This window comes from Rhinatrema bivittatum, chromosome 7 (assembly GCF_901001135.1).
Source record: "Rhinatrema bivittatum chromosome 7, aRhiBiv1.1, whole genome shotgun sequence".
Lineage (NCBI taxonomy): Eukaryota > Metazoa > Chordata > Amphibia > Gymnophiona > Rhinatrematidae > Rhinatrema > Rhinatrema bivittatum.
Window position 1 is genome coordinate 181,932,936 of NC_042621.1, and position 12,675 is coordinate 181,945,610.

A 12,675-nucleotide genomic window follows, 5' to 3' on the forward strand; every position below is an offset into this window, starting at 1 on the left:
GAGCACGCTGTTTAACCCACTGTCAGACACAGGTTAAATAGGCACTAATCCACCCCCTAATGAAATAGGGGGATTTGCGCCTATTTAACATGCGTCCGACGCGGAGTGAATGAGTTAGCGCTCATCACATGCAAATGCATGTGAATGAGGCTATTCTCTCTATATACTCATTCACTCCAAATGCAAAAAAATAAATGTGCGTCTCAGATGCACATTTATTGCTCAGCTATTAACGCCTGCCTGGAGCCTGCAGCTTGGCGTCGGTTTTCATAACCGGCCGGCTGCAGTAATGGAAACCGACGCCGATAAACTCAGCATCTGTTTTCATAACCGGCTGACTGCAGTTATGAAAACTGTTGCTGAGTTTATCGGCATCGGTGTTCATAACCGGAAGATCGCTGGTAACCACTGGGTCGCGTTAGCAACTTAGGAAGGAGGCGTTAAGGTCACGCTAGCGACCCTAGCACCTCCTTGCTAGCGTGACCCCCCTAATTTGCATATAGCATGGTGCCCCCTTGCGGGCGACATGCGTGCATTAAGAAAGCGGGCGCTGAAAAGTCAGCGCCTGCTTTCCGCGAATAATATTACATTGGCCCCTATGTTATGTAAAACAGCTCTTTCCCTTATCTGTTCTTATATCAGCTGCTTATTTCTTTCATCTAGAAATTTAATTTTACCTCCTTAGCATGACTTAATGTGACATTTACCCAGTCAATACTGGGGTAATTGAAATCACCCATTATTACTGTGATTCTAATTTTATTAGCTTCCCTAATTTCTGTTAGCATTTCATCATCTGTCTGTTCGTTCTGGTCAGGTGGAAGATAGTACACCCCCACTGTTTGTAACGATCCTGGCTGCTGAGCAGCTCTACTGCCTGCATGGGCCCTTCTTGGGTTGCAGTCTGAGTTGTGCAGGCTTTCTTTGAAGGCACACGAGGCAGCCCTGCCATGTCTTAAAAGCCTGCTTCACTCACAGCTCACTGCCTCATCGAGTCTTCCTTGATCCTTGTTGTAGCCACCATTGTGATTTATTCTGCTTTGTCCTTGTTCCTGGTTTCAGTGTGGCCTGTTAGAGACCTTCTTGCTCTGTTCTCTGTTTATTTCCCTAGTTCCTGTGGGGCCCTCCAATCTGTTTGTTTTACCTGTCTTCTGTGGACTTCCCGGTGGCCCTCCTGCCTGTTACTTTTACCTGTTTCCAGTATGGCCTTCCAGTGGTCTCTTGACTGTTGTCTGATCCCTGTCTTGCCCTGCATTCTTTTTCTATCTTGCTCTGTCCTGGACTTGCTCTGGGCCTGCCTAGCCCTGTCTCTGTCCTGGCCTTGGTTTCTTACTTGTCCTGTCCACCTTTTGCCTTGTTCCTGTCTTTGTCCCTCTGGTAACTATCTTGTCTGTCTTGCCCTGCCTTGCCTTGCACTCTGTTCCAGTTTTTGCCCTGCCTTTGCCCTCTGCTTATTTTGCCTGTTCCTGTCTCCTTGTCTGCCTTGGTTCTTGCCTGCCCTGCTGTTCCTCTGCCCTAGACTGACCTCTCCTTACTGACCCAGCCTGACCTTCGATGCTGCCTTGATTGCTGCCTGTCCTGTCCTCAGCCTGTCTTGTTTTTGCTTATATTCCTGCCCTTAGGACACCACTAGTGAAATCTGCTGGCACTGAGTTGTGTGCTCAACCCAAGGGGGAGATGGCCAGTCAGGCAGAAAACCCTACACCACCAAGCCTTTGTGTCCTATGCTGCTCCTGCCTGCCAGGGGAATACCCTGTTATTCTGTTTCCCTTCTCATATGGAATTTCTATTCCTAAAGAAACTATATTGCATTTTGTTTCCTTTATGTCTTCTGTAACATATAGCACCAGCCCTTCACCAATTTGATCCACCCTATCATTGTGATATAAATTGTACTCTGGTATCACAGTGCCCCATTGATTATCCTCTTTCCACCAGGTCTCTGAGATGCCAACTATATCTACCTGTTCATTCAGTACTATACATTTTAAATCTCTTATCTTATTTTTTAGACTTCTAGCATTTGTATACAGACATTTCAAAGTATGTATTTTATTTGTACTAACAGCCTGCTTATCAGTTGATGGGGTAATCTGGAATCTTTCTGCTCTGTCTGCTCTTTACTTAAAGGCACCTAGGCTACTTTAACATTTATTGCAGTCTTCCTGATCTGTTAGTATCCTTCAAAGATTCATCCCTCTGAACTATGCGCTTCTGAGCAGCTGTCAGTTTTTACCCATCATTTAGCTTAAAAGCTGTTCTAGCTCCTTTTTAAAGGTTAGTGCCAGCAGCCTTGGTCCACTCTGGTTAAGATGGAGCCTAACCCACTGAAATAGGTTTCGGCCCCCCCCCCCCCCCTCCCTAGAATGTTCCCCAGTTCCTAACAAATGTAAAACCCTCTTCTTTGCAACTCAGCCTGCTTTTGGGGTCGTGACGTAGCCTGGGAGCATTTCTGAGAATGAAACTCTGGAGGTTCTGGACTTCAGTTTCCTACCAAAGAACTTAAATTTAGCCTCCAGGCTACATATAGTGAAAGCAGAAGTTGTTTACCCTATTTGAATGCAGTACATTTTTTTAAACTATACTGACATTTGCAAGTTGAGAATCCTAAGAGTTGCAAACTGAGGGTGTGTAAAGGCTGGAAAGCTCCATTCTGCCCCTCCGTAGGAGGATCAGAAATTTGCAGGCATACAATTATATGTAGTTTATGCTTTAAGAGGAAATTGTGAATTAGCATTATAGAATATTAATGTAATTCTGCTTTTTGATATAATTTACTAATTTGGAAAAGGCAGGGCCATGGATTACATCTTTGTAAAAATATTCTAAGTGGGTTTCTCCCTCTTTTACATTGGTTTAGTCGCTCACTGGAAGAAGGGACAGCTTGTTATTTTGCTTGCCTGGTGAGTACTTAAATTAGTTTTTAGATAAAATTAAATAATTTTGAACTCAAATGATACAAATATTGCAGTTTAACAGTTTATTGCAAAAATGTTTACAATGTCATGATATTGTAGTGTAGAATCCATTTAATTATAATTTACTGTAGCAAAAAACTGATAAGCCATGAGCTCTGAACTCTCTGCAGTAGGTGATTAGAAAGAATCTTTGAAGTTAAATATTTTTATACTATGTGTTACTTAAAGGCTATAGTACGTTTTAAACAGAGATGCATACAGCAAGCTTTTTAGTTTTGACCATGCATTTTATGTGCTAGGGTTTGGAAGGAGAGGAAATGTTTCCCATAGCAATACAGTGTATAAGGATCACAAAGTTCTTTTGGAAAATATTCGTATATTTTCACTTTCATATTGTAGCAAAAACCAAACTGTTCTTTTTCCTTGCTAGTGCCTGCAATTAATCATCTCTAGGATGCTTGTCTTCTAGCTGTGGTATGGTGTGGGTTTGTGTGAGCATTAGCCTAACCCTGCTGTGTGAGACTGAGTGCTGCTTGGCTTATTTGGGAAGCAATTGTAAATTTGCCATAGTTATATTAATTGTAAACTTATTCATTGTAAAATCTTTTTTGTTATAGGTTTGAAAGTTGATTTTCTTCTTCCACATATTTTACTGCAAAAGTAGTTGAATCAATGCATTTATAAATGTTTTCCAAGTTGAAAAATTTAAATAAAATGGATAACAAGAGTTTTCAGAGTCCTATTGTGGGGACACAGTTTAATAAATATGTTGAACCTGAGCAGATGCCATGCTTAAATTCCAATATACAAAAACTAGATACATTTACAATTGCAGCTCTGGATACTGTGGAAAACAATGCATCTCCTATAGTACCTTTGCTGGCAGAAAATGAGATGTACCATGTCTTCATCAGTTACAGTAATATGGATTCAACCTGGGCTCACTTGCTTATTAATAAGCTAGAGACTATGTGCTCCAACCTGAAGGTCTGCTATCATGAAAGGGACTTCATTCCAGGGAAAAACATTATTGAAAATATGACTGATGCCATTCAAAGTAGCCAAAAGATACTATTAGTGCTCAGTCCAGACTTTGTACAAAGCAGATGGTGTCTATTAGAAGCAAATTTATCTTTATTTAAAGACCTTATGGAAAGAAAACCAATCATTCCAGTAATGTTGAAGCCTTGCCCTATCCCTCTTCATCTTAACCATTTGACATACTTGGATGCTAAAGACTGTCACTTCTTTGAAAAACTGGTAAAGGTGCTATGTACTTGTAACCAGCTGCTGAAGAATTCTGCCATAATCCCTTACCAGTCCTCCTCACTGTACAATGGAAAAACCCTACTTTCGCTGTATGCAGTTAATGAAAATGTGCCAAAGTGGCAACCAGGAACTTTTAGTTGGATGACTGTTCCTGATCAGCTGAAGATGATCATTGAAGATCCAGAGATTTACAGAAAAGCCATATGTATTATCAATAACTTTCCATCTTCAAAATCTTGTTTTGGTAGTTTATCTTGCAGGATAATACTGTGCATTGCTCTGAGTTTGCTAGTGCCCGGTTTTATTACTTTTTATATGTTTGTTTCATTCTCTGGTAATGACAGCAACCATTCTGACCTGACACTCAGAGCAATTCAAGGTTTACCCATCTTAATGATTGGAGTTTTTCTCATGCCAGCAATGTGTATTAACATCTTCAGATGGAGCAACAGAAGAATGGAAAGAAATTTATATGAGATGTCCCACAGAACTGGAGAAGCCAACTTGGTTATGATGCATAACTGGGTTCTGATAGGTTGTGAATCTTTAACGAAACTACATTTTGTTTATGTTTCTCTGGAAGAATGCAAAAAGACATTCAATGACATCTTTCAAGACGGAAATCCTTCTTCTGAGGAAATGTTCCAGCGAGCAATCATTTACTTTTCTTCGGGCTATACCTGCTGTGTAGCGAAAAAGTACTTCCCTTTCTATGATCAAATCAATAAGCCAGGACACTTGGAAAATGGTGTCTGCTTTTGTCAGTATGTTTCCATGCATTTAAAGGATAATATTTGGTCTTAAACAAAAAACTGCCTGAGGAAAATCTTTTAGTTGACTTTAAGCTCTCACCTTCAAATATTTACTAATCTATTAAAGTTATCATATCTTATCAAATACATTTTTGTTTTTTTATTTTTTTAACAAATTGCATTGTGTAGTGGGCTAGCATAGGCCTAGATTATCTATCTTCGCCCGACTTCCTGAATCACGTGGTACCAGGGGGGCGGGAGGGCGAAACAGGGAGGCGAGCCTGCAAAAGCTGGCAGTGATCGCACCTCCGCGGTGCGATCGCTGCTGGCTTTCACAACTAATAGCGCCACCATGAAAGGTGGTGCTATTGGGCGCACTGCTGGCAGCAATAAGGGTGTCCTACCTTTTCGCCGTCAGCAAAGTTGTTGTGGAGTCTGCCCCGAGGCCGCCTCGACTCCTCCCCTTCCGGTGCAGACTCCGCCCCAATTTAGATATTGCACACGAAAAGCAAATTTTCACGTGCGATACCTTTGGAAAATGACCCCCATAGTGACCACCTTATATCATTCAGTCTTAAACTATCATGGGGAGGACATATTTGAGATACAAGACTATCTTTCCACTAATGTGGTTATAAGAAATGTTTTTTTCCAAGCTCCAGGTGCTCTGTGGCTTAAAGGCTCTGTTGGAAATTGAAGATTTTAAACTGGTGGTACACTAGATCACTGCAAAGCTATTTATGTAGAACTACTAGCTTCCTAAGTAAAATCTTTACAACTACTCCTGAATTCTACAGCTGGTCTGATCAGTGATAAAAAAAAACCGCACTGGCCACATTACACCAACTTTATTTCAGTTTCAGTGGTTGCCTATTCATTTTCGAATACAATTTAAGGTGCCACTCATAACCCATAAATTACTTGGTACTAGTTCCTATTCATGGATAAATTTCTTGATATGAATTTATCAGCCAACACGAAAGCTCAGATCCCAGCAAAGAGGTATCCTTGAAATACGTTCAATGACAGTAGTATGACTATCCATGACAAGAGACTGTGCTTTCTCGGTGGTTGTGTCATCTATTTGGAGCACAATATCTGACGCTTTAAGATTGATGAAATGTATATGAACTTTCAAAGCACTCCTAAAATCATTTTTGTTGGGATTAGCCTTTGCTTGAGTCCATACGCTAAAACATCTTGAGTCTGCAGCATATTTGATCACGATTTCTGGTATTAGTTGATCTTGCTTTAAGTTGTAATTTGTCTAAGTTTTATAATTGTGTTTTAAGTGTGACTTTTTGTAACAATTCATGATAACTCATGAATTTTATAACTCATGAAATTTATTAAAATTTCTTTATTGCTTATGCCTAAGCCCTAAGCGATTTATTTATTGCTCATGCCTAAGCCCTAAGCAATATACATGATAACTCACATGAGCAGACACCATTTTCCAAGTGTCCTGGCTTTTTTGAGTTATCATGTGAGTTATCATGTATATCGTTTAGGGATTAGGCATAAGCAATAAAGACATTTTAATAAATGCAATTATAAATGTTAAATTACTCTTGAAATTATGCTATAATCCATTAAATCAAGTAATTTGAAAAATTTTTTGATCTGGTAGTTTCATTTTGCTTACCTGAGCTTCCAGCTCCATCAGAACCAGGGCTGAAATCTGGTGCCATGAGCCTTCATTTATAACTAGCCAGAGATTATTTCCTCATTTCATCTCTCCTCCCAGCTTACTTTAGTCTAGTTATTGTGGTGATGATCCTTGGTTGGTTACCATGCATCAGGATGCCCTCTGGAACCTCGCAATCATGAGCCCTGACTCTGGTCACATAGAAACACAGAAACATAGAAATGACAGCAGAAGAAGACCAAATGGCCCATCCAGTCTGCCCAGCAAGTTTCGCACTTTTTTTTCTTTTTGTTTTTACTCATACTTATCTGTTACTCTTGGCTCTTAGTAACCTTTTGGTTCTATTTCCCTTCCACCCCCATCATTAATGTAGAGAGCAGTGTTAGAACTGCATCTAAGTGAAATATCTAGCTTAATTAGTTAGGGTAGTAACTGCCGCAATAAGCAAGCTACACCCATGCTTATTTGTTTACCCAGACTATGTAATTCAGTCCTTGTTGGTTGTTGTCTGTATATAGATCCACTTTTCTTCATTCCCCCTGCCGTTGAAGCAGATAATTATGCTGGATATACATTGAAAGTGAAGTATCAGACTTTCTCCCCTACCGTTGAAGCAGCGAGATATGCTGGATATGCATGAAATATCAGTCTCTCTCCCCTGCCGTTGAAGCAGAGAGCTATGCTGGATATGCGTGAAGTATCAGTCTTTCTCCCCTGCCAATGAAGCAGAGAGCTATGCTGGATATGCATTGAAAGTGAAGTATCAGGCTTATTTGGTTTGGGGTAGTAACCGCCGTTACAAGCAAGCTACTCCCCACTTTTTTATGAATGCAAATCTTTTTTCCACATTTCCTCTTGCCGTTGAACCTTAGAGCAATGTTGGAGTCTTAGAGCAATGTTGGAGTCGCATTAACCGTGTGTATGTTTATTGAATAAGGGTATTATCTCCAGGTAGTAGCCATCATTCCCGCGAGCCACCCACTCTTCATTCATGTCCTCTAGACTTTATGGATCCAAAGTGTTTATCCCACGCCCCTTTGAAGTCCTTCACAGTTCTGGTCTTCACCACTTCCTCCGGAAGGGTATTCCAAGCATCCACCACCCTCTCCATGACGAAATACTTCCTGACATTGGTTCTGAGTCTTCCTCCCTGGAGCTTCAAATCGTGACCCTTGGTTCTGTTGATTTTTTTCCGACGGAAAGGTTTGTCGCTGTCTTTGGATCATTAAAACCTTCAAGTATTTGAAAGTCTGTATCATATTACCCCTGCTCCTCCTTTCCTCCAGGGTGTACATATTTAGATTCTTCAATCTCTCCTCAAAAGTCATTCGATGAAGACCCTCCACCTTTTTGGTCGCCCTTCTCTGGACTGCCTCCATCTTGTCTCTGTCTCTTTGGAGATATGGTCTCCAGAACTGAACGCAGTACTCCAGGTGAGACCTCACCAAGGACCTGTACAAGGGGATAATCACTTCCCTTTTCTTACTCGATATTCCTCTCTCTATGCAGCCCAGCATTCTTCTGGCTTTAGCTATCGCCTTGTCACATTGTTTCGCCGACTTCAGATCATTAGACACTATCACCCCAAGATCTATCTCCTGCTCTGTGCACATCAGCCTTTCTCCCCCCATCGAATACAGTTCATTCGGATTTCCACTCCCCATATGCATGACTCTGCACTTCTTGGCATTGAATCTCAGCTGCCATACCTTTGACCACTCTTCCAGCTTCCTTAAATCCCGTCTCATTCTCTCCACTCCTTCTGGCTTGTCCACTCTGTTGCAGATCTTAGTGTCATCCGCAAAAAGACAAACCTTACCTTCTATCCCATCCGCAATGTCGCTCACAAAGATATTGAACAGGACTGGTCCCAACATCGATCCTTGTGCTACACCGCTTAAAACCGCTCTGTCTTCAGAGAGAGTTCCATTTACCATCACTCATTGTCTTCTGTCCATCAACCAGTTTGCAATCCAGGCCACCACCTTGGCACTCACTCCTAAGCTTCTCATTTTATTCACCAGTCTCCTGTGCGGGACTGTATCAAAAGCTTTGCTGAAATCCAAGTAGATGACATCGAATGCTCTTTCTTGATCCAATTCCTTGGTTACCCAGTCAAAAAAGTCAATCAGATTTGTCTGACAGGATCTTCCCCTGGTGAATCCATGCTGCCTCTGGTCCAGCAATTCTCCCGACTGTAGATAATTCACTATTCTCTCTTTCAACAGTGACTCCATTACTTCTATTTATTTATTTATTTAGTACTTTTTTATACCGACATTCATGATACAGATCATATCATATAGGTTTACAAGGAACAGGGGTTATAACATTAATCTTAACATAGAGGAAGAGGCAAAAGTTACAATAAAACAGGGGTAATGGAACTAGGGAGATGAAGAAGCCAATAGCAAAAGGTAACTCGGTAACTATAACAAATCATTTACAATGTCTGAAATGTAGTGCACTGAATAGAAGGCATTAGTATATCAATTGTGGCATAGCTGAGATGGGCCTGAGTTAGGGAAAGGCTTGTTGAAACAGCCAGGTCTTGAGTTTTTTCCTGAACGTCAACAGGAGACCAAAGGGTCTTTCAGGTTCCAATCCTTGATGATAATGAATATAGGATTGTGCCATTTTCTCCAGCATCAGGGACTTTTGCAAATAGTGCAGCCACCAATGTATCTTCTGGCTGGAAATCCAAAACCTTTATGTTCAGTTCGTTTTCAAAGGGAACTTGCGGGAAATAGGGTGGGTTATCATTCAAGTCGGAGACCAAGATATAAACACTGGCTGTAGCATTGCACCATAGTATACCATTGTCAGTTAGTACAGTCAGCTGGTAGTGAGTTTGCTGCTCACGGTCCAAATCAACCCAGTCAATAATTTCACCTGTTTGGGCATTTATTTTAAAATATTTTCCATCAGACAGGAGAAAATATGACAGCTGTCCATTTCTTCCTGAGTCCCTGTCGAATGCAGCCACAGTACCAACCACATCAGAGCTTTCCTCAACATGGAAGAAATAAAGCTTGTGTGTGAATGTAGGTGAGTTTTCATTTTCATCCAAGACATTCACAGTTACTGAGGTGGTCCCAATCTGTCCTGTGCTGCTTGCACGCACTCATGATACATCTGCATAGTCTCATAGTCCAGAGGCCTCCGGAGAAAAATCCTGCCATGGGCAGAATTTGCACTTAATTCCCACCTTTCTATGGCTACCGGGTCCTCGCCATTCCAGATAGTCTATGGGAAGCAGCCACGCCTGCTGCTGCCGGTTCCCATTTCCGTCACGTCCCCAGTGGCCCAGCTCTCAGCAGACGAACTGCACCGCCTGTGGGTCTCCACACTGTGTACATTGATTAAAGCCAGTCAGGTGGCAAAAAGATATGCCGATTAGTGGAGGAGACCGTACCCGCCTCTGAGACTGGGTGAAAAGGTCTGGCTGAGCACCCAGTTTATTCGCATAAAGCTGCCATCAGCTCGACTGGCTCCTCGGTTTATTGGGCCATTTCCCATCCTTCGATGGATTGGTGCAGTATTGTACCAGCTTCGACTACTGCCTTCACTCAAGATACACAACACATTCCATGCCTGCCTTTTGAAGCCCCTAGTGTTATCTTGGCCAGTATGCCTCCGACTCCCCAATAGTCCGTTGCAGTTTTATTTATTGCTTTAATTCCTCCACCTCCTGCTCTTTGTATACTCCTCCTTGTTCGCCCTCCCTGTTCATTGTAATTTCTACCTTTAAAGTTACATTGTAAACCGGTATGATGTATGCATACTAATACCGGTATATAAAAGTTTTTAAATAAATAAATAAATCTATTGCCTCCGAGGACAACCTCACCTATCAGGTCCGAGAGGTGTTGGATGTGCGAAAACATCGAAGAAAGTGGGAGAACCTGCTAGCTTGGGAGGGGTTCGGCCCTGAAGAAGACACATGGGAGCCTTTGGCCAACATCCTCGACCAGGGCTTGCTTGACCAATTCCATAGGGACCATCCGTCTAAGCCGAGGCCTCTGGGGAGGCGCCCTAAAGAGGAAGGTACTGTTGTGTTTCGTGGCCGTGGACGGCCACAACCATGGCCCCCTACCTCACCCGCAGTGGCGACCCTCCGCTGCAACATCAGGAGAGGCTGCTGAGTCCGTGCCCGTTGCACCAGCGTGGGCCTTCGGGATGGTTGCCGGGCTGGGAGCCATCCCTGCTCCTCCTTGTGGCGTCATGCAGTCTTTCCCCCGCGGCTGAAATCCAAGATGGCCACCGCCATCTTAGGCGCAAGGCCGCGCCCCCTTATTAGATTTAAAGGGACCTCGTCCCTTTAACTACTCTCAGCTGTTCTCAATGAGCCAGAGCAGAGGAGGTATAAAAGGAGGCTTCCTCTGCTCATTCCTTGACTTGGCAACATCCCTCATTGGTCAGGTCTGCTTGCTTCGGTGAGTCTTCTTGTGTTTCGGACCCTTGACTCTTGGTTCCTGTCTTGTCTTAGTGATTCCTGGTTCCTGACTTCGGATTGGCAAGCGGTGATTCCTGGTGTGTGACTTCGGACTGGCAAGCGGTGATTCCTGGGGTGTGACTTCGGACTGGCAAGCGGCGATCCCTTGGTGTGTGACCTTGGACTGGTAAGCGACGACCCTCTGGCACTTGTCCTTGGACTTCTTCTGGACTATCGTCTCCAAGGGCCCACTTAAGTTCCAGCAGCCTGGGTCTCTACGGGCTCCTCCTGGGGGGACCACGGGCTTCCAGGGGTGAAGTTCCAGTTAGCCCTTGCACCAATCTCTCGACTCCTTGACCTCTCAAAGGTCCACCTAATTCCCAGTGGTCCGGGTCCCTACGGGGTCCTCCTGGGGGGACCACTGGCTTCCAGTGGCGAAGGCACAGTTCCTCTCCTCGACGTCACGACTCTTCATCTGCCTCCACAGTCGCCTCAGTCTCCAGTGCCGAGGGTCAGCTGGTCGCCTCTTCTGTTCAGCCTCGCCATCCGACGGGAGAACCTAAGGATCCACCTCCTAAGGTACACCATCTTCCCATCGGCCCAAGGGTTCACAAGCCTGTGCATAACAAAGGTTCATTGTATACAGCACAGATGATCTCTTAATTGTAGACAGCAGTCATAATCATGCTAGAGACTGTTATGGTTTCCAACATATCTTTTACTGTTGCTTTTGGTAATGGATGGAAATGTTCTTTATAGCATTGTTGATTCTCAGAACATGATGCACAAGTTCAAATGTTTCTTTTACGATAAATGTGTGACCCTTGTGTTTACTTCAGTTTCTTCAAATGTTCCTTGAATACTAGGGATGGGCATTTGGGAGAAATGAAATAGGAAACTAGATGGAATTTTCTATTTCCTTTCATTTCATTATTAAAGCAAAATGATTGAAAACCTGATGAAATTTCATTGGTTTTCAGATTTAGTTTTGAAAACAAAATTGATCCATTGGGCCTAGGCTCAGGCCCAAAGCCAGGGCCTCATGTACAGAATAGGCTGAGACCCAAAGAAAGGGCCTTAGTCTACGCCAGAGCGTGATGCCGAGGCCTTGATGGAGACCACAAAAATGTAAAAAACTTACCTGCTCTGGGGATCCAAGGTTGCAGTCCAGGCCCAGGCCAGATGCTGTGATCCTCTCTAGAGATCATGTCCCAATGCCGGGGCCTCTGATTGGACCCAGACCTGATGCTGGAACCCAACCCGGAGACTGGGTCCCAATGGGCCTCAGCCTAGGCCGGAGTCCGGGTTCTGATGCCGGGGCTTTGGCCCTGACCCAGGCTAGACACTGCAACATGATCCAGAGACTGAGTCCCAATGCTTAAGCCTAATGCCACGACCTGGTCCGGAGACTGGGCCCCGAAGCCGGGGCCTCGGCCCAGATCCATAGCCGGTCCCAATGTCTGGGCTTCAGCCCAGGGTCAGTCCCAGGCCTCTGAGCACTCTCTTTCATCTTCTTTTTGTCATCTCTTGAAGCCAACTGATGCCATTCTCTGATATTGTGCCGGGTTTAATTAACTCTGGTGCATTCACCCCAGCAGACAGCATCATTTTGATCTATGGCATTGTACAGCACTGCCATACATCAAAATGGTG

The 12,675-nt window shown here is 43.5% G+C and overlaps 1 protein-coding gene across 1 annotated transcript; it reads left to right on the plus strand.

Annotated features, from left to right (window-relative positions):
• Positions 1 to 2,859: 2,859 nt before the first annotated feature.
• LOC115095614 lies at positions 2,860 to 6,515 on the plus strand. Its single transcript, XM_029609594.1, has 2 exons — positions 2,860 to 2,903; positions 3,536 to 6,515. Exon 2 carries the CDS (start codon positions 3,603 to 3,605, stop codon positions 4,989 to 4,991), a length of 1,389 nt encoding a protein of 462 aa, XP_029465454.1. The 5' UTR covers positions 2,860 to 2,903; positions 3,536 to 3,602; the 3' UTR covers positions 4,992 to 6,515.
• The last annotated feature ends 6,160 nt before the right edge of the window (positions 6,516 to 12,675 follow it).

Bases quoted from the DNA above. Each gene is read 5' to 3' on its own strand.
- LOC115095614 (XM_029609594.1), top strand. From the start codon at position 3,603: ATGTTTTCCAAGTTGAAAAATTTAAATAAAATGGATAACAAGAGTTTT.